The sequence below is a fragment of the Agelaius phoeniceus genome, chromosome 7 (assembly GCF_051311805.1).
Source record: "Agelaius phoeniceus isolate bAgePho1 chromosome 7, bAgePho1.hap1, whole genome shotgun sequence".
In the NCBI taxonomy this organism is placed as follows: domain Eukaryota; kingdom Metazoa; phylum Chordata; class Aves; order Passeriformes; family Icteridae; genus Agelaius; species Agelaius phoeniceus.
This window is the reverse complement of record NC_135271.1, coordinates 15,024,604-15,051,734: the sequence shown is the minus strand read 5'-3', so window position 1 is coordinate 15,051,734 and position 27,131 is coordinate 15,024,604. Positions and strand designations below refer to the sequence as shown.

The following is a 27,131-nucleotide window of genomic DNA, read 5'->3' as shown; positions in this document are numbered from 1 at the left end:
TGCTGGGAAGCAAAGCTTATGTCTCTCAATCCCTGCCCTCCTGATCAGGTTCCCCTTCACAAAGGACGACTGCACAACCCAGATTAATGCCTCAGCAGCTTTAATTCTCATTCCAGCAAGCACAGGAGGGAAAATTAGGACCCATTTAAAAATCAGCATTCCCACCACACAAGTAACCACCCCACCTTCCCTTTCCCTAAGAAAGCCATGGAGAGGAAAATGGAACTGGGCCCTCCCCCAAGGCTGCACCACAATTCCAATTTCTGGCTTCTCCATGGCACACTCAGAGTGCCTTTCATCCACACACACAGGAGCCAAACACCACAGGTTCAAATGTGGCAATTACCACACAGCTGATTAACCTCAAAGCTTTAACTTTTCCATGCTGTTTTTTTTTTTTTTTTTCACCCACTCCTGGAGGCAGCTCCATGGAATCCTTATTTTTCAAAGCCCAGTGCTCCAGGCCTGGCACAGCAGGTATTCATTCCCTGCTGAGTCCAAAGCAAGGCACACAAGGAGCCTCGTGCCCAGGACCCAAATTGCCAATGGACAAGATAACAACGGGGCCCTTGTTCAGGCCAGGCACTGTGGGGGGAGGTGGGGAGGCCTCAGGGATAAAGCCAAATTCATCATTCAACTATTCCAGCTTCTTATAAAACCTGGAGTTTTGGAGGAACCCATTAGCCAACAGGCATTACAGCTCTGCTCCAAAGTGACTGATCCCTCAGCAGTGCACGAGGGAAAGGTGTCCCTGTCCATGGCAGGGAGGCTGGAATCAGGGGGTTTTTGAGGGTTTTTCAAACCCAAGCCATTTTAGGATTCTCTAATTACATTATCCTCTTTAGAAAAAACACACACTTGTAAACAATCACCTCTGTTGCAGATGTGTGCCCCCAAAAAAGAGTCAATACACATCTAAGCAAGCAGTCAAATGCTTTAAAGAGCACTTTCCTGTATTAGGGTACACAGTTTTCTGTATTAGGGTATGACCAAAAAACCCAAATGTGTTTCATCCACAGTATTAACAGCAGACAGCTTTCCTGATTTCCTCATCAAAGGAGGTTGCCCACAAAAATAAAATTTTTCATAGAAGTAGGTTTAAAACTGGACAGAAAAAGCCAGTGTTAGATGGTGGCAGAAGAGTCTGCTAAAAACATCATCTACATCATCCCTCTTCAAATTTTCCTGAGCATCTTCACAGTGAGTGTGTAAGACACAGATGAACCACCACAAACCTCCTTCATTTCTTCCCTGCTTATGTAAGCACCAAGTTTCATAGCCAGTCTCACCCCTCCCCATTCGAGCCACAAGAATCTGCTTTTCCCTTTTTTTTTTTACTAGAAAGCATTGGTGGCACATTTTATTCCAAAGAAATATGAATCCAAAGGGGGAAAAATATGTGCAAGTGAGGTAAGGAAGGAATTTACAAAACAGCCAAGGCAAGTTTCATGCTGTGCCCTTAAAGCAAGTGCTGCAAATGAAGGCAGGAGACCAGCACAGTGCACTTGCCTTGAACCAGAAGTACAGGCTCATCTGCTGTGTGAACTGGCAGGGAAGAATCTTATCCCACCGATTAAGGAGTGGGAGGAGATCAGCCTCTTTTCACTTCAGGCACTAATATCAGCTTGCACTGTGGTCTCCAAGTGTCAGCCCTTGAAGAGACATTTAAAGCCTTGCCAGCAGAACACACAGAAAGCACTCCTACAGAAAGCATTCTCTGCAATTAGCCCTACTGCTGCAGCTTTCACGTGTCTCAAAACTGTTACTGTTAAATATTGCTTGGGAAAAAAAAGGGTTTAATACATTTCAGGTCAAACTTCTGAGAGAAAAAAATAAATGCACAGAAAAAAAAAATTCTTCCTCCAATTTTACCTGGTAGCCCCTGAGAATTAACAAATTGTTACTCAGAAAAACTGGGCTGCCCACTCCTGGCTTGCTGTTCTGCCTGAATTAACAATAAATACTTGAATGCACACAGGAATTTGTCTCAGGACCAGGCACATCTCAACAGTACAAGCCAAAGGACTGGCCTCAGACTCTGCAGCTGGAAACCAAGTGTTTCAAAAGCATGGCAGCATGGTATGGTAAACCAGGACCCATCACTGCTCTGACTCCCACCAGTGCTGGGAAACCAGGGAAGGGAGGAAAAACCACATATTTTAATTATCCTTCCAGCTCAGAAAGGCCCTGGCAATAAGAGCTGTCCTGCACTCACTGATGTGTGGAAGCAAACCAGAGAATTTAACCAGACCTCCAGATTAATTATTTACATCTTTGGTTGGTAACAACAACAAAGCAGCTCTGAATGAGAAGCCAGAAGCATTCAAGCTTGTCAGACCTGTGCCTTTCCTAAAGCCTCATCATCAAGAATACATCCTCTAATAAATACAGAAATTGATTCACATCTCTGTGATTCAGGAGTGATCAACACCCTTATCTTCAGAGGGACTCCCCATGTCCTGGGCTAATCCCACAGTGTGGGCAGCAGGAAAGGGGGGAATTCTGCCCCTCTGCCTGGCTCAGGTGAGACCCCACCTGCAGAGCTGCTGGAGGAAGCACCAGGATGATCAGAGGGATGGGACAGCTCTGCTGTGGGGAAAGGCTGGGGGAATTGGGAATGTTCCTCCAACAGGAGCCCCATCCAACAGGAAAGATGGTGGAACACAAAGGGACTGGAGTGACAGGACAAGGGGGAATGGCTTTCCACTGCTGACATTGGATATTGGGAAGGAATTCTTCCCTGTGAGGGTGGGCAGGCCCTGGCACAGGGTGCCCAGAGAAGCTGCGGCTACTCCTGGATCCCTGGCAGTGTCCAAGACCTGGATGGACAGAGCAACCTGGGCTAGTGGAGGTGTCCCTGCCCATGGCAGAGGGTGGAACAAGTTAAATTTTAAGGCCCTTTCAACTTAATACATGCTGGAATTCTGTGATCAGGTCACAATTGTTGTGCTCACTGTTTTCTTCGACTTCAGAAAACACTTTTCATGTACCCAGCTTATACTTCCCTATGAAACTCGTGCTCACCTTCTCCTCTTTAGCTTCCCTTCCCTGGAGAAAAAAAACAAAACAAAAACCAACAAAAAAAGCAAACGAAAACAGCCAAACCACTGGCACAGTTACCCTTCTTTGTGCTGCCTGGCACGAGGAGGTGCCAGGTGAGGAGATGATGCTGCCTCTGGAGCACACCTGCAATCCTGCCCCACCGCAGAGCAGTCTCCCACAAGAACTTTCCCACATCTCCCCCTGCAACTGAGAGCTCTCTGCCAGAAGCCCAGCTATTCCTACTGCACAATTTCTCAATCCTATGTGTAGACTCTTCATGCAAAAGTCACCCAATTACTTTAAAATGAGGGAAATGAAGTGCAAGATTGAGAAATGTCATAAATATGAGGTGGTGGGCAGGAGAGGAGCCAGTTTCCAAACCCAAATCATTAAAACACTTTCTTTCACTGCCATAGTTATAGCCTGTAATGGTAGCACCTGGAAACTTTTAACTCAGACCAGCAGTGTAAATATATTTCCAAGTAATCCATGCTCCACAAGAAGCCTGCCAGGGCATGCACACGGCTTAAAGCATGAAAGACTACACGCACACGCAATAAATTCATTTATTGCTTTTTAACTCCCAGAAGGGAGTTAGGGCTCTAAAAAGCCTTCTGAAGTAGTAAAGCAAGTGCTTTAACTTCTGGTTATTTAACATGGCAGCAGTGGAAAAGCGCTCCTTATGTTTCTGAAAAGTTTGCAAAGGGAAATGAAGATGGCAGAGAACCAGGTGTACAGATCCCAGTGTCACAGCAGGTTCCCCTCCAAGGAAGGGGTAGGTGCCAAATATCTTGTGTTGATCACTGCTTGGGATTTTCTGTATTTATGTTTTATTATACCTGCAAGACACTTGTGGCAATGAAAAACTTCCTGGAGGTATCCTTAACATCTCTACCTGGCATCTGGGGGCTAAGATTAAACTATTTCCAAAAGTTACAGAATACCCAAGCGTGCAAATATTAAATAAATGTGTCATTTATGCCAGTGAGTTACTAAGCAGATTGTGATGGGTATCTGGCTGAGCTTTCAATGACTCTGGTATTTCAGAGGGACATCCTGCCCTACCCAATTTCTATCTATAAAAAGCTTTCACAGGTTTTCAGATGACAAGCCCTTAATTGCAGGAGCTTTAGTTTTCACACCTAAATTTCAGTTTACCAAGACACCCTTTGCAGCATCAGCTTTTAATCTGCAAAGGGGTCATCAGATTCATTAAGTCACCTGTAAATTAGATGGTGTCAGCTGCCAGGACACCCCTATTTACTTTGCTACCCAAACAAAACACGTGGTGCCTGTTTAGCACAACCCTCCCACGGCTGCTCCCAAGTCCCCCCACCCCAGCTGCCAGCTCAGCAGTGACAGCACTTCCCAGGCTGGGCTAGGCTGCAAGAAACATCCTTCAGAAAGCAGCAACTGCAGCAGGAGAAGGCTCCCACCTTCCCCAAGCTCTGTGTTTGCAGCAAGGGAGCTGAGACACATCCAGACCTGCCTCACCAGAAGCTGAGCGTGGGCAGCCTGCCCAGGAGCTTCTCTGTGGGCTGGCTGCTGCAGCCTGCACTGGCACTGCTCTGCTGTCACATCCTGAGCCACATCCTGCTGCCACCTCCTGATTCACTGCTCCAAAGCTCAGCCAGATCCTGCTCTGCACCCTAAAGCAAATGTAGGACCACTGAGTTACAGAATGGCCTGGGTTGGAAGGGACCTTAAAACCATCCAATTCCACCCCCTGCTATGGGCAGGGACACCTTCCACAATCCCAGGGTGCTCCAAGCCCCATCCAGCCTGGCCTTGGGCACTTCCAGGGATCCAGGAGCAGCCACAGCTTCCATGGGCACCCCATGCCAGAACCTCACCAGCCTCACAGGGAAGATGTTTTTCTTAATATCCAATCCAACTCTGCCCTCTGTCAGAGTGAAGCCATTTCCCTTTCTTCCCATCCCACATTAATTCCTAGTATGTATTCCCAGACCTTGCCCCCAGACTCCCTACTTTTTCTTTCTCCTTCAAAAATCTACAAAAAACTAAATTGTGATTACTGCTGTCCCTCTTGCAGCCACTCTGCCGTTTCACTGAATGCACACCACCAAGCACAACTTTTGAGAGCTTCTGGTTCAGTTCACCAGGTAGGTAATGCTTTGCCTACAAGTGCAGCTTCTACCCTTGCCCCTGCCAAGAGCAGCCCATCCTTTTTACAAACTTGGGGAGGGCACCAGCTTCATAGCAGGAAGCAGAACAACTTCCCACTGGAGTTACACAAAGGGCCAGGAATCTTCCATATTCATTGGATTTCTAACGAAGTGATAAGAATCCACCACCTCCACAAGGAAGCTGCATACTTCAAAGTTTAACATTAAACAAGAATTACTAACCACCAGGATTTTCTGTGAATAATTATGCCAGCTTCACCGAGATAAAATCCTTGCCACGATCCGCGTTTTTTCCAGCTTTTCTATGATCAACATTAGCTCCACGCAGATTATTTCAACAAAACACAGACGAGCCCTCTGTTCCAGGATCTCTGAACATCCTCCTCCCTGGATACAACCCAGGCACCCCCAAAGCCCCGGCCTTACCTCCTTCTGCTGCCTCTCCAGCTCTTTCATCCGGATCTCCCGCGCCTCCGCCCGCGCCGCTCGCTTCGCCGCGAGTCTGGCTTCAGCCTGGGAAGGGGAACACAGGGATGGGATGAGATCAAAGCTGGGCAACCCAACGGGGAACAAGCTCTGGAAGCAGGGCAGGAAATGGGGAGGTCTGACTGGGCAAGGCTGTAAACACATCTGTAGGAGTTAATTCCCTATTGCAGGTAATGGCCCTGCCTTCCCTAACTTGTTATCGTAACACCCCCGTGCAGGCACTACCCTCCCTGAGCACCCTTGTGTTTAAAAGAGATCTTTAATTATTATTTGTGTGGCTGGAGAGGAAGCAGGTTGATTTATTTAAGAAAGGCAGGTTTTGCTCTTTTTGTTTTGGGTTGTTTTGATGGTTTTCCCCCCCCCCCCGCAGCGTGGATTATTTTTTATTGATGAATTAATTTGACCAACAACAAACACATTATGTGCCATTTTTCCTAACCACTGACACTGTGCACACATACCTGGGCACAGGATTTGGGTAAACACTGGAGTTCAGTATGCACAGCTAAGGCTGAAATTATGGAGAGAAAATGCACTAGCTCCATTATAAATCTCCAAAATTCCATATTCCAGTCCAAACCTCGCTGGAATGGAATTCTGCCAAGAACAAGAACAGACCTCTCAAGAGATCTACAGTGCTTCCTCACTTCAGCCCAGTTGAAAGTGATGGAACATCATATAAAGTAACGTTTTTAATATTCTGCTTTAAATCCCAGGCAAAGCTAGTAGATCTTAGAGAGGAAAAAGTAAAACTAGCTCAGGCTTGGTACAGCACAACGGTGAGCAGCTCAGAACAGCTCAGCAGGGAGCCAAAGGCACAGCTCACAGCCAGTCACCCTGGTGTTACACCCAACTCCTCTGCTTCTGAAACCTTTCACTGTAAGTACAGCATCCAAATTGACAGGAAAATCCACCATAACAGCAAGGTCAAGCACACAGAGAAATCAAAACACTGGTGTTTTCAGTAGTGCTTCTAAACAGAAGGAAAACCACCAAAAAAGAGAAAGGTGTAATTTCTTTTCCCTTCTTTAAGTGCAGTCACCACTCAAACCCAGGGGAAAGGGTCACAGCCTTCAAAAGCACAAACCAAATATGGGGGAAAAAAGCCAAAAAAAAGGGAGAATGATGGTTGAAACTTGCAGTTAACAGAAAAGGGCTGATGAAAATCTGAAAATCAAGCACAAGCTGATGCACGGGAGGACCAGGAGCCTTGTGTTGATGTAGATCTTAAAACCTCAGACTGGAGGAGACCAAGAGGGGATCTCATCAATCCATACAAATCCATACAAATATCCCAAAGACCATCAAGAGGGTGGTGACAGACTCTTCTTAGTGGCAGGATGAGGAGCAATGGCCATAAACTGAACCACAAGAAGTTCCACCTCAGCACAAGAGAGAACTTCTGTTCACTGAGGGTGGCAGAGCATGGAACAGCTGCCCAGGGAGGCTGTGGAGTCTCCCTCTCTGGAGGCATCCCAAACCCATCTGGAAATGTTTCAGTGTCACCTGCTCTAGGTGACCCAGGGGATTGGACTGGGACTCCAGAGGTCCCAGTGAAAAATGACTTCTAGAAAGGAAACAAGGCTTCTCAGAGAATTTTTAAAAAGCCCATGGCAGAAAGAGCACAGGGCTGGTTTTGCACAGAGCTGCTCTCTCTTGAGTTCTTTGCCTGAATTTCGGGGTAAGTGGCTCTGCCATGGACAGAAACTCATAGCAGGAGCAGACCCTCCACACCTGCACCCAAAACCATCCCCTGCCATAACCTGTTACTTACAGAGCCAGGTGACAGCAGGCTCTGGGTGCAGGCATGAATCCCCAAATGTGTTTTCAACAACACCTCCCAACCTGAAGCAGTCTGTGCAGGAAAAGAAAGCCCCAGCCCTGCTGCTGGGCAAAGCCTGGGTGAATCCCTGGCAGGCAGTGCCCTGACCCACCTGCAGTGTTTGGAATTGCTGATGACACCCAGTATCCAAACATGCCCTGAAAAGTGTGCTGAAGGCACGAAATCACAGCTCTGGAAATAAGCCTGGTATTGACTTGATGTGATCCCTCCTGTTTATTCAAAAATAAACACTTCTGTTTATTTAAATAAACTGTGGCAAACCCCACCTGACAGAGGTGAGGAATAACACCAGCACAAACTGGTTTTACCTTGTGGAAAACAAAGGGCCCTAAAGTCTCCATAAGCAAAACACACCAAAAATACAGGCTGTGTATCCCCAACTTTCCTCCTGATAGAAAAAGATTATTTGGATGTTAACATGATTGTAGCTGTCATCCTCATGAATTTCAATAACCAGCTGAGCTTTCATATCAGAACTAGGTGCATATATGGAAAATTCAGATATAATTCAAATGATACATATTTCCCCTTGTTTTCCTTGTATGATAAGGGCCAAAGGACTTACACATTTGCTAGCTATGTTGCAGAATTATATATTCTCCCAGAAGCAAGCACAATACAATATGAAATGAAGAAACTTGAAAAATAGGAAAATAATTTTAAAATTTAGCCAGTTTTTTTCAGGCCTTCCTGAGAATGAGGCTTGCCAGTTTCTAAATTACAGATACCAACTGCAGGAAGTTAAATGAATTTTACCTCGTGCAAAACCACATATTTTGTGTGCCATTTCTTAGGATATAATTCTGCTTTTAGTGCCAATCCATGGTGCATCTCTACTTTATTCTATTTCATCTTTGCAGCCCTCCAGCTGCCCATTTAAAGCCAACCTGCAAATCTTGTAAGAATAAAAACACATTTTCACTCAGCAGCTTTGACTAACAATGGCTTACATCTTAGAACAAGCATATTGTTTATTTATGAACTTTTTCTTTCCATGACCACATCAGCCTTAAGTATCTTTGAATAAAAAAAACAGAAACAGTATCCTGGGTTCTTGAACTTTAAGCTAAAAACCTGTGGTCATCAGAGACTGGTACCTTTGTAAGAAGTCATCGAGTGTTATTCCATCCTGAACACTCATATTTTAAAGCACCTAATTTTCATCACATTGAAATAAATAATTACAGAATTGTTTGGGCTGGAAGGGACCTCAGGAGGTCTCCAGTCCACCCTCCTGCCCAAAGGAGGGTCAGCATCACATTCAGATCACACTGCTTAGGGCTTGGTCCAGATGGCTCCTGAAAACCTCTGAGTTTGGTGGCTCTGCAGCCTCTCCAGGCTCCTGTTCCCCTGCCTGACCATCCTCGTGGAGTAAAGGAATAAGTCCCCACCAAATCATGCTCTTGGCTCCTTAGTAACCCCAACTTCTCTGTCAGAAGGCTGCTGTCCCTTTAGGGCTGCATCAAGCACTAAGGAATATTTTCAAGCACGTTCTCAGGGATGTCTGGGTGCCATTTAGATGATTACACAGTTATTTTCACCGTGGTTCCTGACCAAACACCAGCTCATTTGTGCTGGACAAAGGAGGGTTTGTAAGAAACAGGCCATCCTTCCCTAAAGGGTTTTTGAGCCCACAGCAAAATGAGAGAAGGGGGGGACAGGAAATATGCAAAAAGGAGAAAAAAAAGCCTTCAGTATGTGAGGCTACCCACAAGTCTTGGAGGGTTCTCTCCAGCTCAACAGAAATACATCATGCTATAGCCAGGCCAACCATCAAATGGTCAACCTGTGGCCTTCATAATCTCATTCTAGCATGCTTTGGTGGATGGAATTACTTAACTCAGAATGAATTGTTTTTCAATACTCTGTAGGTGGCATTGGCGATGAAGCTGGTGTCACCTGTGAGCTCAGAGGAGGTAAATCCATCAGGAGAGGGAGGAGTCCACATCTCACTGGGCAAGAGGTTATCAAAGTCAAACCAAAGGCTGGTAACAAGCCTATCAAATCCTGCAGTGAGGGTGGGAGCCGGTTGCACACAGGTTTTCCTGTGCCAAAGCCCAGCTCAGGTACAGTGGGTGCCCCCCAGCACGGCACAGGGCATGGACACCCAGAACAGCCCCAGCTGCTCAAGCTGTGAACCTTTAGGAGATGCAAGAATAAAAACACAGGCCAGACGTTCAGACACACACAGAGGAGTGTCAGATTTATTGTGGGCCTCTTCCTCAGCAGCACGGGCGTGATGGAACGCATCGGGGTTTGTCAGACCACACTCTCTGAGCCTCTTGGACTCTGCTCTGTGCTATAAATACCTTGATTTCTTGCACAGCCTGCAAGCAACAACGCTAACTTTACATTTCTCTCTCTGTGCTGACTAAACCAAAACAGGCTTTGCCTGGCTGACTTTGGTCTTTGTCCAGCCCAAGCACTTGACAGAGCCGAGTCACCTCGAAGGGCAGTAGCAGAGACACACTGCAGCCTGCAAGAGACACCGCTTAACATTAGAAAACCACCCAAAAATTCACATGCTTCTGAAATTCAGCTTACTAAAAGCTGTTCTTTAGGCTGCCTAAGGCATAAATAACTATTCAAGGAATGAAAGATTAAAAAAAAAAAAGAAATTAGAAATCACTAAGACTGAAGAAGTCCCCTTGACTTCTTAAAATCATCTAAAATTCATCAGTGACTCAGCAAGCAATACAGGCCTCAATCAAAAGTGACAGATCACTGTCAAAAACAGAAGAATAAAAATACAAAGCCTAATTGCACTCATTACAAAGCTTTTGCAACTTCCCTTTTATGAAATATTGCTCATCTGACAAGAAGAACTGGCAGCTTCAGCCCTACTGAGCATGTCATACCAAAAAAAACCCAAACTTCATCAGAGGTTTCTGTAAGGCCCCATGGGCAAAACGAGAGGAGATGGCAACCAGACTGCTGAGAGGAACACAGAACTGGGCACCAGCTGAAAAATCATCACCCTAATTTATGGGACTCGTTCAAATGCTACAAATATACACACTGAATTCTTGGGTTTTTATTGCAGTTGCTCAGAATGATTTACAGTCACCAAGCCCTGAAAGAAATGCACTGTTGAACTGCAGAATGCTCCTTGCTTTTGCTGGGCTACTTGCTCAGCACTTGACACTCCAGATTAAGGGTCACTCAGCCTGAAAATAAAACCCCAGCCCTGTGAAGCAGCAAATCTTTACCCTGGCTTAAGGAGTTCAGTATGTTTAGATCTGAAGAGGGAAGAACTGAGCAGGTTGTAACAGGAGCACAACCACATGTGAAAAAAACACCAAACCAGGTATTGGGTGTCAGCTGGAAAGGGTGAGAAGCATCTTCTGCTGCCTGCAGAAGTGGGAGCATGGCATGTGCAGCTGCTGTGGAGAGACCCCTACCCCACAGAGCCCCTTTTCAAACCCCACTGGTGGGGACCAGGCCTGGCTGTGCCCGTGGCCGGGGGATGGAGCACAATGGTGACGGAAGCCGCGGCTTCCTGGCCCCGCGCGCGCGCCGGGGAAGCTGCGCTGTCATCATCGCACGATGAGAGAATTATTGAGGTGAGCTGCTAAGGTAGAGGCCGGTGACACACACACACATCCTGAAGGTGTGCATTCTCAGAGCCTTTCCCTCCTGGAACAGCCAGGGCTTCATTGTTCGCCTGGCAGCCCCAAGACACAGCCAACAAAGGCAGGAAGTTACGCTGCTTTTCTGAGTGGTGACAAATGACTATGTTGACTTGCCACATAGTTACATGTGTAAGAGTTTTCCAGCTATACAAAGCACCCCTCAATTCCAGTGCACTCCAAATTACCTGCTTCTAAGACTAGTAATCAAAGCCAGTGTCATATTTGTCGTGGAGGATTGAAGTGTTAGCTTGCCAGCACCAAACCATACCCAGAAAAGCTCTCTGATCCCACTGCCAGAGAAACCTTAAAACACAAGTCTGCCTGACTAAATTACACCTGCTCCCTGTAAGCAGCCACTGCTGGGCATTGCTGCAATAACTATTCTCAGGCTGATTTAAACCTCTTGCCAACATGCTTAACACACAGCCAGCCAGTCATTTTTGGGGCCAACATAATTTTTCCTGATGGATGCTGTCCCATTCCAGTATTCTGTATCCTCTTCCTCAAATATTATAGGACTGTTCATTCTGTTTAGCCAAGTCACACTCCATCAGTCAAAAACTTGATAAGGTTTCTTGCCCTCCTACATAATTTAAAGTCTGTTTGGACAAGCAACACCTGATTTGCAATATTCCTGTAACAGCTGACCAACTTAGCTACCGGGTAGAGCCAGTGCTAACCCATGGCAATGTTTTTCCCATCTCCATTTCAGCAGCATGTGACCTAATCCAGGAGTTCCAGGAGCTCACCAGGTGAGTGGTGACTATTTAGCATGGAAACAAGAGGGACTATATTTAAGAGGTCAAAGCAGCATATTCATCTGACATTTTTTTTGCATATGAGTTATAAATACATACAACACTTTGCACCACTTACTCATATGGTAATGAACCCGTGAATCACATAGGGCTCGGTCAGTCCACATCCTGCTTTTACCCCTCACCTTTCTCTTAAATGCAAATTACTATTCAGAGGCAGCAGGCTGATGAACCTTAGCCTACACATAACCATAGGGATGCCCTTCTAATACCCCGACAGCCCATTCCGGGCAGGTCTGACAGCTCCTGTCCCCCTCGCAGTGACAGCGGTGAGCCCGAGTGACAGCTCGTGTCCAGGGATGCCCGACCCACCCGCGGCCACCTGATGGTCCCACGGGGCTGCTGCCACACTTTACCCAGCAATCATTTCCCAGGTTCCGCTGGCACGACGGCTCCCGGAGCAGCTCAGAGCTCACAGCTCACGTTCTGCTCAGCGATTGTGCGAAGCGATCCCGGGCTGCGCGCCGGCCGCTCCCGGGCACCACACGGAGCTGTCCCGGCAGCGCTGCCCGAGCTCCCCCGCAGCCCCCCGGCCTTACCTGCTGCTGGGCAGCCGGGCTGAGGCACTCGGCAGCCGCGTCCATGGCTCCCGCTGCCGCCGTCTGTCCCCGGCGGGGCCCGCCCGGACGCGCCCGGCCCGGGGGCGGAGCGGGGAGCGGGCGGGGAGCGGCGCTCGGCGGCCCGGCCGGGACAGCAGCGAGGGAGAGCAAACACACGCACAGACACACACACACACACCTGCCGGGCATCGCTCCGGAACCCCCACGGAAAGCGCCTCCTCGCCTCCTTTGTGTCCCCGAGGAGGATAAACAGAGCAACCCAAGAGCTCGGCGCACGCCCGCCCTCCCTCCGGGCTGCACATCCATGCTTATAAATGTATATTCCTGTTCACGCCGGGCGGCCTTTGCATGGCACAAACAAACCGCCCCACCGCTGCTAATTGCTGCAATTATATCGGGGCTGAGGATTGCCTTGTGTAGAGCCGAGCTTAAAACGAGCCATCCACGCTGGTGTTGGTTTTAATCTTTCAGAAATGGAATAATGGGAAAAAAATTTCAAAACGTGTGATTGAAGTCTGACGGCACTACAGAAGAGCAATCAGGAATAGCGGCTGGCCAAAAAAAGGGCACCCTGCATTTCAAAAGGTGATGAGGTGGATGAGCCGAAGGCATAGAAGGATTAGAGGGCACAAGTGGCTTTAAGTGGCACTAAACGGAACGATACCCCAAGAACAACTGGAGACACGGTCAGAGCAGATATCCTGGCTCCACGGAGGTTAATGCCACCTGTTGATTCCGCCGGATTTAACCCAAAGCATCTCTCGATTCCCCTTGACTTCACCTGAAGCTCGCACACCCATCCCTCCCCTCCCAAAGGCCAGGGAGAAACGCCCGGGGGCCGGGAGAGCTGCGAAGCCTCAAGAGCTCGTTTTACCCACTGCCATTCCTCAGCAGCGACAGCAGAGCACTCGGGGAGTCATCTCTTCCTGGCACGGGATTCTCCAGGGCCAGCCAAACAGGTTGCTCCTTAGCAACTCAGCCTGCGCCCTCCTTCCCGGTCAGGAGCCCAGCGAAGCCTCCACCCAGCGGCTGAGCTCAGTTTTTCCATGAGCTGCCTGCCCAGCACAAGGAATCTGGCTGCTCAGGCTGGCACAGCACACCCTGCCATGCTGCTGACTGTATTTTAGCTCATTTGGAAGCGCTGGCACTGTTTTACATTTGGGGGTGATAACTTGGCAGTGCCTGGACCCAAGCCATGTCCCTGGGAAGGCCAGTCATGCTTCCTTTAAATAAGAGGGATTAGGGATGGTCTAAGTTGCACCCTGCCCCTGGGAGAAACCCTGCTTAGGTCAGGTGAAGCTTTACAATTGTAAAATAGGCTGGTTTTATGTGAATCGTAGAACTGCAGAATGGTTTGGGTTGGAAGGGACCTTAAAGCCCATCCAGTCCCACCCTTTGCCATGGGCAGGGACACCTCTCACTGTCCCAGGTTGCTCCAAGCCCCATTCAGCCTGGCCTTGGACATTTCCAGGGATCCAGGGGCAGCCACAGCTTCTGTGGGCCTCAGAATTCCTTCCCAATATCCCATCTAACCCTGCCCTCTGTCATTGTGAAGCCATTCCTCTGTGTCCTGTCACTCCCATACACTTTGTCAAAAGTCTCTGTCATTTCTGTAACAATTTCTTTAAGTACTGGAAGGCTGCAGTAAGATCTCCAAAGTCACATCTTTCACTAAACTCCAAAGCCACCAGCTGAGCCTACAAGTTATTTTTAACCCCTTTACCAGGTAAATGCCCCAACTTTGCTTTAACAAAATAAATCTAATCTGTCTCAAGTCCACTCCAAATCTAAACTGTCTCAAATCCACTCCAGCACATGCATAAAGAAACTAATAAATACTCTATGTTCCTGTGAAGCATCTATAACTTAAATCTTCATTTGACAGACTCTCACTTCATCCTCCAGCAGGTCTGTCTTTTGTGAACAGCCCTAAATCCAAGAGGAGTCATGCCCTAATTCCCAGAGGCTGCTCACTATCCAGTTTTGGTGCAGGTAAAAGCATGATTTGGGGCTTCCAGAAATGTTTTCTGCTCAGCTCTGAAGAAGGCACTTCTGCACAATGGCAGCTCACCCCAAGGCAGCAAGGACCAGGCACTGGAGTCAATTCTTCAGGAAAAATCCATATTGCCTTAAATGAGACATTTTAACAGAGAAGGGGAGTGATGTTAACTGTGTAAATCTGAGCCATCAGAACAGCTCAGCGTGACAAATATCTTCATCTTAGCTTGAAACAGACAATTTGTTCTGGTTCTAGGTTAACAAGAATTAACCTCCCCTTACATTCACTGGCAAATCTCTACAGGTTTTGCAGTGTCACTTGGAAAATACACTGAAAATATAAATTACCCCCCCACACCTTTTCCTATTTACTTTCCAAGCCAAGATGTTTGGTTTTACTGGGTTTACTTGAGGAAGCACTTCATACATACCCTGGGATAAATTCAAACAAATAGCTGTACTACAGACCTGCTGGGTAGGAACTGAAGGATCAAGAGGTCTTTTTAATGCCAGCAAACTCCCATTTTTCAGCAATACAGAGCTGGCAGTGCTCTGAACACACACTTCAGCATTTTATAATTGGTTTTATGTAAAAGGAGGCTCGAAATTCCAATCAGGTCCTGACAAATCCCCTCAAAAGTAGTGTCTATTTCATTATAGCTCTCTCCTATTCAGAAAAACAGCAGCATCTTCTAAAATTGATATTTATTTATTTATTCAGCACACTGTTCTTGTGTCCATGCATTTCCCATGTGAAATAGGATGCTGTGGAAAAGTGACATTAATTCCAGGACATATCCAAGCAGGAAGGATGTCCCCATTTATGCACTGCACGTACTACAATGCTAAACTGAGTTGAAGAAAAACAGGTAATGGGAGACTTAGAAGGGGGAAAAAAGAGTCAGCTGACACTTCCAGAAATCTGGTGGGATAACTGTGAGCTGGGTATATCTAAGCAGAGAGTAAAAAGGAAGTTTACTGCAGTTAGGACAGCAGCTCTGATTCCAGTGACACAGACTCCTTATCTCCCCGTGGGGAACACGCCTCTCCTTTGCAAACACACACACGCACACAACATGCATGCCTGCACTCAGAACAAGGCAATCCTCATCAAATGCTGGCCCAAATCCTAAAAATCAGCTTGCCAGAACTGCACTTTACTCTTAACAACCAACAACCGAGGAGCTGTGTCAAAAGCAAGAGGGAAAGATCACCCAGTCAGCCTCCAGGTATGTGAATATCACTGATAACTCAAATTCCAAGGAATTTGGCCCCCAGCACAGCTCACACTCAACTGATTTTTATTATGTCTTTAAGGCATGTTATGGGCAGGTTAAGAGGCATGCAAGTAGGAATAAAGTGGTCAAAACCTTTAAAGAGACATTTTAAAAACTGAAAGAAACCTGCACCTTAGAGCACTCTGGCTCCAGCTTGGCCCACCTCAGTATTAATTCTTCAGCAATACAGCCAACATTAATTAATTCTTCAGTCACTTCCCAACACTATCCATCACCACCATATAGATCTCAGATGATATCATTTATAGCTATAAAAATGAAATTCTGTTGTGCATTTCCTGCATTCTCTTCAAGTGGTATCACTGTTGGTGGATTTGCCAGTGTTGGATTATTGGTTGGATTTGATCTTTCCCAACCCAAATGATTCTATGATTCTTGGAATTTTGGTAATGTCTGTCAGTGTCTTATTCAGTCTTGGCTTTCCAAACAGTGGGAACAGAGAAAGAAAGTCTTGTTTTGTGGGGAAAAAAAAGCAAAAAAATACTTTATATTAGAAGAAATATTTGGTTGCTCACAATGTTGTTCCTCGAATGCTGAAGAAAGCCAATAGAAACCTCTGGAGTGACACCCACCCGAGGTCAGAGGGACAGGAAAAGTGACATCTGTGCCTCATCACTCCATCATCCCTGCCTGCTGGGCCATCCTGGCACGCCTGGAGCCCAGCTGGCCCCGGGAACAAAACCTCCTTGTAGCCACCACCGAGGCGCTGGGCTCCAGCACACGCAGCCAAGTGCTCCTTAGGAAAACAATGCCCGGTTTTCAGCACCACGATCCCCTGCCAGGATCAACAGATTATCTTCTGGCCAGGCTGCACGGCGGCCTGGAGGGAGGAGGAGGAGGAGGAAGGAAACTGCTGGATCAGGCACAGGTCAGACTGAGTCATGCTCCAGCAGGGAAGCTGGGAGGCTCATGGGGAGTCTGTGGCACATTTGTCATTCAGCCTCAAAACAGTGATGCCATCAACAGTTGGATATTGAATTGTTAGAATGCCAGAGGCTGAGAATTTGAAACTTAAAACCCAAACATACAAAAAAAAATACTATATTTAACCTAAGGCCATAAAAAAACTTCCAAAATTAATTAATAAGACTAAAATTACAAGTATATGGTTTATATTATTATTACAATTATATAGTTTATATTATTATTACAAGTATATAGCTTAAATAAAACTATATACTATAGAGTTCAAATAAAACTACATACTATAGTATATGTATAATATATGTCTATATGTACAATAGATATAAATGCCTATATGCATAATATATATAATGTCTATATAGACATATGTGTCTCTATGTATAATATCCCATATGTCTATATGTATAATATAATATAAAGTTCTAGAATATAATAAAATACATTTAACAAAACAGAAGTCTTAAAAAAACCTAATCCTTCTTCTTACTTTTTCTTCATGATTTAAGTAGTATTTTGTAATTAGACAAAGAAAATCTGCATTGCGGGCTTCGAGTAATTAGTTATTGAATTAAAAGTAAAAATAATTTAAGTGTCATTTCTTAATTAGATAGTTTAACCTTAAAAAACCTTACAACAAAAGATAATTAATAATTTTGTGCCTTGTTAGTAAAATACTACAAAACTCACTACCTATAAAACTTCAACATAAATAAAATAAACATTTAAACTTAAACACGAAATACCATCTCAAAAGCTTCAATCCAAACCTTAACAAAAGTAGTAGTAGTAAAAGTAGTAAAAAAAAATCCAAAAACCAACATTGAATATATTAAAGCCAGACTACTTCAGCTTCAGAAATTGGAAATATGGGTGGATGAAAGCTTCAGAAATTGGAAATAAGGGTGGATGAAAAATTATGTGATCTTCCTGTTGTAGAAGTGACAGATTCAAGAGTTGTTCCCATAATAAAAATTCCTGGCCTAGTCTTAAGCTTTTCCATTCCTTTGCTTAATAATGAAAAAAAAAAAAAAAAGATCAGACCAAAGGGGAAAAAAAGAGTTTTGGTTCAGATCATCTCACAGAACCTGAGTGTAAAAAACCTGTGTAATAAAAATACAAAAATGATCCAGCAAGAGCCTTTTACTTGTAGAAAAGTGCTTTTCTGGTGGTGTATCCATAGCACGAAGCTTTACCACCTCCCAAGCTCTACCTCCAAACCAATGAGATTAAAGAGTTGGAATTAACCATTCCCACCACAACTGTAAATGTTGAGGAATTGGAAACCCAAGAGTAATTCCAAAAAGGGCAGAGGTTCTGCACTCCATCCTACCCCATCAGGGACATTAGGTGGGAAAGCACCACCAGCATTTGTAGTCTCTGGGAGTGCCACGGTTAAGTCACCAAGCTCTCCCACTCAGAACACACAAAAAAAAAAAAAAAAAAAAAGAAATCAAATTCAAAGTAAAAATCAAGTCCAAAAAGTCAGACTTACAGCTAGACTTCATCAGGGCTTCAACTGGAATATCTGACTGCACTCACTAGAGAGAATGAACCAGGATGGCACCTTCTATGAACAGGGATCACATCCTCTGCAAACACCACAGAATCTCATTATCCAACATTTTAGCAAAAAAATTGACAGTACTCTTTGAGCAGTGTCCAGATTTCCCATAGAAAGAGGATGATAAAGTATACCTACATTGGAAACCTGGCCAGGGGAACTATTGTGGTGTTCCCATGAGCACCCTGAGTGCAGCCTGAACCTCTTTCCCTGGCTCAGGCTCATCCACACCCTAAATCCTACAAGCCTGAAGTATGGTAGGAGAATAAATGATGGAAAGTTTTTCTTGCAAGGGCATTCCAAGAGTGATTTCCAATTTTGTTTTTAGGGTTTCTCTGAATGCCAGAGTTCTGGTTTTCTGTTTGGAACAGGCATTCCCTCTGCTCTGACACGCCGAGGGTGCTGCTGTGAGTTATCTGAGTTTAAGGGCTCAGCATTCCTGGTCCTCTTGCTCAACATTCTGAGCCCAAGACTGGGAAGGGGAGGAGGGAATGAGAGCCACGACTAATGAAGGAATTTATACATAAGCACTGTGCACTTTGGAGAAACATTTGCTGATGTGTTTGCCAGGAAACCCATCTTGGAGATAGAGCTTAGGCATGCGAGCAGAGGCTGCAAAGCCTTGTTGACACAGACCTTTTCCCCCCCACGAAGGAGGAGAATGTTTATTCTGCACTGAACAGCCTGTACAATGCAAGACACAATTAGGGACTTGCATCCTACCTCGGAAATTATATTGTCCCAGAGTCCCAAGGAGCTGCTGCTAAAAATACAAAAATAAACAATATTTAGTCTAAACAATAGCTGAGCTCCACCAGGATTACCAAAGCAAATCCTGCCACAAGAAATTGATCTTAAAACACCTCTTAAAACCGAGGTATCTTGTTATCATTTCCATCTTGGCAGTGGTTTAGAGGCATTTATTATCTCAGTAAATGTTTTTGTTGGTGGGGTTTTGTTTTGGTTTGGTTTTTCTTTTTCATAAGCATTGTAGCTCCGTTCTGCAGCCCCACTCTATATATAGAGTGCACCACTTCCACTGCTATTTAGCAATCAATCACTCGTGCTGTTTCCACTCCAAAAAAGCAAAACAGGGATGAAAGAGCAACTCCAGGATAGGATGTTGGCTGGCAGCTCCTCAGTTAGTATCAACTGACCACATTTACGTCACTTCTTCAATTGGCATTTTCTCCCTAAATAGCTCTCTGGTCAGTAAGTGGTTGGTCCCACCAGGGAGGAATTTGGATACTCCTCTACAGCTGTTACTTCTGAGAACAAATCCATGTGTTTTCTACACCCTGGATAATGCTGCAGCCATGGATTTACATCAAGGCTGGCAACTCATGGAAATAATTTTGGGGGAGTCCAGTTGACTTGGGAAACAGCTGGATCACTCATATAAATAAATTAATCAACCAGAAATGATAACTAGAAGGAGAAAAAAACCCCAAAACCCACTGGCAGCATTAGCAAATATGGGCTGGAATTTCACAAAGAAAGCCTAAAAATCTTCCCAGTGTTGTCTCCAGCAATAGTTATTTGCATGAAGCTGCAGCCAGTGGTTTCTTCTGTTTTACCCAACTTCTTTACAAAAAGAGAGAAGTTTCTCTTCTGCACTGACCACTTACAGTTCTCTCTATGGCACCAGCTGTGTTCTGCAGCAACTGCTGTCCTCATTTAAAATTTAAATAAAATTTAAATAAAACTGAACCTCAGAACACCCAAGCAGAATGGCTGTATTGCAGAGTGCCACTTAAATACCATATTACTGTCTGATTGCAGAACTGCAATTAAAGTCACTCAGAGCTCACAAATAAAAGAGTTGAGCTATATTTCAGACTTCTGGTGTTTGACTTCTCTTTGGAAGCAAAGCTCCAACCAGTGTTTCCCACTGGGGACTCATCCTCAGGCACCAGCACACAGCAGAAAGGATCTTAGCAAGGAGCACACATGCAAAATTAATTCAGCCACTGCTACACGTTACTGAAGAGCAAACACATTTGTCATGACCATAAAGTAAAGCACAATAAGCCTATTTGAAACCTGTAATGAAGTGCAATTTCTCATCTGGTTCCTTTACAGCATAAACACAGGTTGGGGAGGACTCTGGGGCTGAGTGGGTGCCAACATCTTTTTGATACATGGACACAAACAGAGGTTTTGTTATTTGAAGTATAAATAAGAAGTGAAATTGAAGGACTGCTACAAGCAATGTAATCTCTGGGCATCACCCTCTGGTCCCCACTGAACTGCAAATTTCATCTGAATAAAAGGTGGCAAATCCTGAACACAGCTCTGCACTTAGAGCACATTAAAATGTAGATACAAACCCCAGCAACTGCTTAAAATAATGCTCACACTACCAGCCAAAGAAAAGAAAAGCACAAGTTTTGAAGTAAAGGTTACTGATGCTGTTCTAGGGATTACCCAGTCTGTGACACAAAATGATATAAAGTTTTGAGAAAAGGCATAAATAGAACACTAAATTCTGCTTTTTTTTCTTTTTTTTTTTTCTTCCTCAAATCAAGTGTACCTGCTTCCTTGTTTAATCTCAGCCAAAATCCCACTTTTGCTTGCATCACAGAAAGAATAAATACATTTACAAGGAATTCATTATGTGTCAAACAGCACTGGGTCTCCACAGAAGCACAGACTTTGCATGCAGGCACATTTAAGATTGATTTATTCTTTTAAAGCCAAGTAAAATGAAGATCAAAAGTTTCAGGTAATCCACTGAATACTCTCCAAAGCTGAGATTTAATACCCATATTGCAGTTCCTGGACAGAAACAGTTCAACATGAGTGAAGTGATGGAAACTGCAGTGCTGAGACAAATCCTATCATTATTGTGAAATGGTGTAATATTAGAAATTACATCATGTGAACTGCTCTTGTTTCAGTGTCACACTCATGTGGCCCCTTCCCATTTTGCAAGAGGTCAGGACAATTTGTCTTTTAAGCTTCAGAGGGAAATTCCTGGAAGAGTTTCACGCCAAAAACTCGTCAGTGAAGCTGCACAGGTCTTTGCCATCAATTAGAAGCAATGAAGAAATCCACAGTACTTCAATTTCTTGTCCAGAGGACAGAGATTATATGTCCAGAGCTCATCTGTCTCTCTGGAGGAAAACAAACATAAGCAGTATTTCTACATCTTCAGGCACAACACATTAGATGTGGAGATTTTCGGCCAGCAGAAAAATTGAGAAATTGCAAGAAAGAAAAAATCTTTCCCACAGCTACAGCATTAGCATTTATTATTTGGGATACAGGAGAGCACATGGGAGGTATTTTGAGGGGGGTTCATTTTCAGGAGCAACTCCCTGAAGAAGGGCAGCAGCCCGAGGAGGGCGAGGCAGAAGCACTAAAGGAGAGGAGGTGTCAGAGGTGTCACTGCTGCCAGCACAGCAAGAGCTGCCAAGCCTGCCACAGCTGTGCCACTGCCTCATCTCTGCTCTGACAGAAAGGTAAACCCTGCCACAGATTAACAGCAAAATGAATGGATGAATTCTTGAAAAAAAAAAAAAAAAGGGAATTAAATGTAAGAAGTGAATTAAATGCTTTTACAGATTTAGTCCCCTTGATAGAAAAGAATGTTCTGATTTGTAGGGGTACACAGAGGAGCAAGCCTTAAGGTCATTACCCCACCCAGTGTATCAGAGGAGAACCACTGATTAATTCCTCCATCTAAACAGACCAAGAATGAACTCCAAGCTTGTTTGAACTGGCCTGAACCCCACAAGAGGGAGCAGCAATCAAGCAAATCAAGTAAATCAAGCAAAGCACACTTTTTTGTGTCCCTAAGGAGACACTACTTCCACCACACAAAGCTGGACCCCTGAATTTTCAATGTAAATGTTTAATTACATGGTTATTCTCTCATTGAGGATGTGGATGAAAGTTACCATTAGAGGATAAGGGACACTCTGTATTCCTACTGAGGACTTGGTAATTCAGCATTAAATTATTACCATCACCAGATAAATTTCAAGCACTTATGTGAAAAAGCCAACCAACAAAGCTGGCAGGGGAGTGGGGATGTTTAGAATTTTAGATGTTTAGACCCCCCAGATTCTCAAAATAACCCACAAATCCTAGCTAGCTTTATTTTGTAAGTAATTCCTGTTCTGCATCCTCACTCTCCACTCTATCTCCAATACTTTTGAAGGACTCAAACAAAACCTACAGGGTTTTTTATTCAAAAAAACCTACAGGGTTTTTTATTTAAATACCAACCAGCCTGTCCAAAGGTAACAGCTTCCACATTCAGCATCACTTCAACAGCAGGAAAAAAAACAACCATCAAGAGGTTTGGAAAGGTTCAGAATATTATTCCTGCAGGCTCCCACAACCTTGTGGCTAAGTGGAAGAACAGGCAGCAATGTGCTGTGCTGACAGATGGTTTTTAAGTAGAAGCACCTCAGAGCCCAAAGCAGAAGCTGAGGATTCAACTAAATGCTGTTTTTAGGGGCAGAACCTCCTGCCTTGGTTTGTCTCCTACCTCCCAGGCTCAGTATTTTGGGACTCATTAATCATTTATTGCCTTTTCTTAGTTAGGAGTGGGAATTGTAAAGAGAGTAGTTAAATTGTAAATTTAACTATAAATTACAATAGAGATGGGAAACTGGTGGAAACTCTTTGACAGAGGAATAGATTGAATTTCTTCTTTTTGTACCTCAGGGCAATATGAGGAGGGCCAAGAGAGCACAGCTGAGCTTGGTCCCTGACACAGGAACCACAGCTGAAACCCATCATTAGTTCTTCTGGCTGCTCCTGGAGGGTGTGTTTGGTCCTCTTCTCATCCCTCTGGTATTTTTTGTTGCTGCTCTCCTTTCCCAGGGTTCTGCCTCTAGGATTACCCACAGTGACCACAACAGGTATTTCATTATATGCACATCCTACTGACTGACAAAGGGAGGAAAGAAGGAATCTGAATTGGAGCCATGCCTTTAATCATTAAAAATATGAGGATTTTACATTCATCTGTAGAATCCAACCCAGTGCCAATATCAGACACAAAAACCCCCAAACCACACAAGGTATTTTTACATGTTCTGAGTTCCTTTGGCAATAGAATTTGCACACATCAATCATCCCAATACAGACTTTAATAAGAGCTCTGATTGCTCCTCTGATTTTTTAAAGCTGTCTGATATGGATGTAGAAATACTTGGAGCTACAGACATACAAAACAACAGGTTTTAGAGGCATGTCTGCCAGAGAACAGAAGATTTATTATAAATTATTCCAGAATATTAATGTCAAACATTAATCATAACAACACAGTCTACTACTAAAGCTAAAGTAGGGTTTTTAAGTTGTATTAAAAAAGCAACCCACCATACATATGGAAGTTATACAAAGAATAACTTCCATTATCATCTCAGCCCTGAAAACTATTTCATGCAGAGTAGCATTTCTGAAAAGACTCACAGCAACTTCTCCCAGGCTGTAGTGATGCTCACAGCCATGTCAGACAGCACAAGAGTTTAAACCAACTAAAATCTGGGGAGAAGACCTCAAAGCCTTCCACGTCAGTGGAAAAATCTCCAAAATCTCCAAATCTCCATGGCTCAACAGCACCAATTAAGCAGGGAAGCAACAGAGCTCCTTGAAACCTGAGATACTGCCTGAAAGGAAAAGAAAAATCTCCTTGAGGTCACTGAGAATTCCTGGTGACCTTTTGCAAACGCAGATAAACCCCTGGGTTTGTCCTCAGTGAACTCCTCCAGGAGGATCTGGTGCCAGGGCACTTCATACAGTTGAGAAATTCTCCTGTGGTACGAGCAAGTGAGCTGAGATAAATGTACCCTTGCCAAGGCAATTCCAAAAAAATCAATCAGTGCAGGCTCAAGGGCGTGAATGACAAGCTTATTCAGCTGCTCTCAGCAAACACCAGTGAGGGGAGCAGCACAACCTGGCCACCTTAAATGACTCTTCCAGAGATGTAAGAATTGTTGCTGATCAAAATATTACCTAAAAATTGCATGAATAAATTAAGATGGAGCTGCTGACAGCATGCAGCTCCAAACTGATGTTAAAGCACTTCTCTGTCTTTTAAGTCCAGCATAAATCTTTTGTTAGGAGTGCATTTTAAATACACTGCAACAAATCAGCACATATTACTTAGGGAGTAAAAGCTGCTAGGGAACCTAAGTGTGTAAATATAGCATGCAGCTTGGATTTGCTGCATCCACAAGGAACTGAGAAAGCCTACTTTCACCTCCCAAAAGCATTTAACACTACTTTTCATCTAGCTAATGCCGAGGAAGAGACTTGTGAGCTATTTATACACAGAGATAAAGGTGCCAAAAAAAAGTTTTAAAAAAACCCCTTGAGGTCATCAAGCCTCACTCTATCCAGGAGATGCAATTTTCTGCTATCCAGCCACTTCTTCATACAGTTTCTAGCAGAGAATGAAGTAAAAAAGGGAACTCTTTCTCTGAAAAAGACATTGAAGTGAAGACAGAAGCTCAGAGTGCTGAGGATTGGGCCAGCAGATGAATGCACCCAGCTTACACCGTGCATTAGCCACCAGCAGGTTTAAGGTTTCCTCTGAATAAAACATGTGGAGCTGCAGATTTCACACCACCACTCAATTAATGGAGCTGTCACCTCAGTGGGCAGCAAAATCAGTCCCTGCTCCATTCATACAGCAGGGAAAAGGCTGTGGAGTTCTACTCTTATTAACCTGACAGGGCTTTTGAAGCGCTGGCAATGCCAAGGTTATCTGGAAACCACCTTCAGCATTCAGAGGACACTCCCCAGCTCAGTTAATGGCTCGCCAAGGGCTGCAGTCAGCAAAGTCTGCTTCCCTGAAAGCCTCTAGCACAGAGCCTGGAAAAGCCATTGGAGTGTGTAACTGCAGCTTATGCAAATCCATGGTGCAGGCCTGGGAAAAGCAAGGCTAAATCCCTTCAAACGGGAGAGGCTCTGCCACAAATCCAGCTGTATAGTAGGAATAAGCATGATAAACACCCCAGGTTTTTATAAAAAATGCCTTTGTAACTGTTCTGCTGCAAAAACTGCTTGGAAATGCTCACATGCTTAAAAGAGTACCTTGTCACATCACACTACATCTGCCAAGGTGCTACAGGCTCATATCCCAGCACAGGGAAAAGTTACACACAGGAATAGGTCACAGTGAAATCAATACCAAAGGCCTCACTTAGCATTTACAAATTGGGATGTGTGAGAATATTGCTATGTGTTATTATTTGTTAAAAATTTCCACTATGTTATTTTTCAGCTGAACAGCAGGATAAAAAGTGATCCATGGAATATTTAAGAAACAAGTAAGTGTAGAGTATCATCCCAAGGATGATATATACAAAGATACATGTGAAACAGCTCTTTAGCTATGCAAGAAAGACTTAATTGGCTTCTTTCTGAAGAATTTAGGCAATGTACAATTCAGGAGGAACAAGTCACTTCACATTAGGCACGTATCAGCATTGGCTTTATGGCAGGGTCAAAGCTGAGCACTGACACTGAAAACTGGGTAAGCAGCAGGCAGGACAGGGCCCCAGCCCAGTCTGCACTTCTCACTGGCCAGTTCTGCCACCCCAATCTAGGAATAATTCTCCTCCAAACACTGCCTTGAGGGCTGGCAGGGAAGGATGCCCCTGCTCTCTGACATTCCCAGCAGGAGCAGAGACCTGCAGGGGTTTCACTGGGGAACACCCACGGAGCTCCATCACTAAGGAATGCCTTGGGGATGGGTACAAGCCTTCCTGCTGGCCATGCAGCTCCTCTCCAGGGCCCTGGCAGCCAGCCCAGCAGCTGGCTCAGCCCTGTCCCACTTCCCAGCACCAGGCACAGAATGCCAGCCCCCTCAGCCCTGTCCCACTTCCCAATGCCAGCCCCCTCAGCCCTGTCCCACTTCCCAATGCCAGGCACAGAATGCCAGCCCACCCAGCCCTGTCCCACTTCCCAATGCCAGCCCCCTCAGCCCCTTCCCACTTCCCAGCACCAGGCACAGAATGCCAGCCCACTCAGCCCTGTCCCAATTCCCAATGCCAGGCACAGAATGCCAGCCCCCTCAGCCCTGTCCCACTTCCCAATGCCAGCCCCCTCAGCCCTGTCCCACTTCCCAGCACCAGGCACAGAATGCCAGCCCACCCAGCCCTGTCCCACTTCCCAGCACCAGGCACAGAACACCAGCCCCCTCAGCCCTGTCCCAATTCCCAATGCCAGCCCACCCAGCCCTGTCCCACCTCCCAGCACCAGGCACAGAACACCAGCCCCCCCAGCCCTGTCCCAATTCCCAATGCCAGCCCCCTCAGCCCTGTCCCACTTCCCAGCACCAGGCACAGAATGCCAGCCCATCCAGCCCTGTCCCACTTCCCAGTGCCAGCCCCCTCAGCTCCTGGGATTTCACTGGCAGGATTTCAGACAGGGACCCTGCTGAGCTTATCTCAGGCAGCAAAACAAACATGGGCTCAGCAGAGGCAGGCCCACGGATGACTTGGGAGGTGCCAAAAGGAGAGCCCAGCTGCCCCACTGCCAGCACACACTCGTTGATGCTTTAAGTTTGCCTCTCTGGTGGCCACTTCTGAACTCCTTTTGATGATCTGATCTCCTCTGATTGATTCTCCCACTAAAAACACAACCAGGATGATTCACTTCAAGAGACTGATACAAAATTAATATTGATACTCTTCAACTATCTAATTGACACTCTTCATTTGTTTTCACTAGGTATCACCTTTGGAGGTAAATTATCCACTCAAATGTAACAGAACATCACATTGTTGCAGCTAGGTTGCAGTATTTACTCTTCACAAATACGGATTTTTCATCTCTTTCTAATAAAATACCCTTTT

At 45.1% G+C, this 27,131-nt stretch overlaps 1 protein-coding gene across 30 annotated transcripts in view; it reads right to left on the bottom strand.

The window, feature by feature from the left end:
• Positions 1-27,131, bottom strand: part of LRRFIP1 (LRR binding FLII interacting protein 1) — a 106,171-nt gene that overhangs the window by 54,257 nt on the left and 24,783 nt on the right. For 20 of the 30 annotated variants that reach the window (XM_077180999.1, XM_077181001.1, XM_077181005.1 and 17 more), the window contains exons 1-2: positions 12,508-12,610; positions 5,616-5,702 (exon numbers count right to left, since the gene is read on the bottom strand). In XM_077180999.1, coding sequence (XP_077037114.1) covers positions 5,616-5,702; positions 12,508-12,552 — 132 coding nt within the window. In that variant the 5' untranslated portion in view covers positions 12,553-12,610. Of the gene's footprint in view, positions 1-5,615; positions 5,703-12,507; positions 12,613-27,131 lie in introns of those variants that run through there. The other 10 variants (XM_077181023.1, XM_077181024.1, XM_077181025.1 and 7 more) reach the window with 6 other exon arrangements.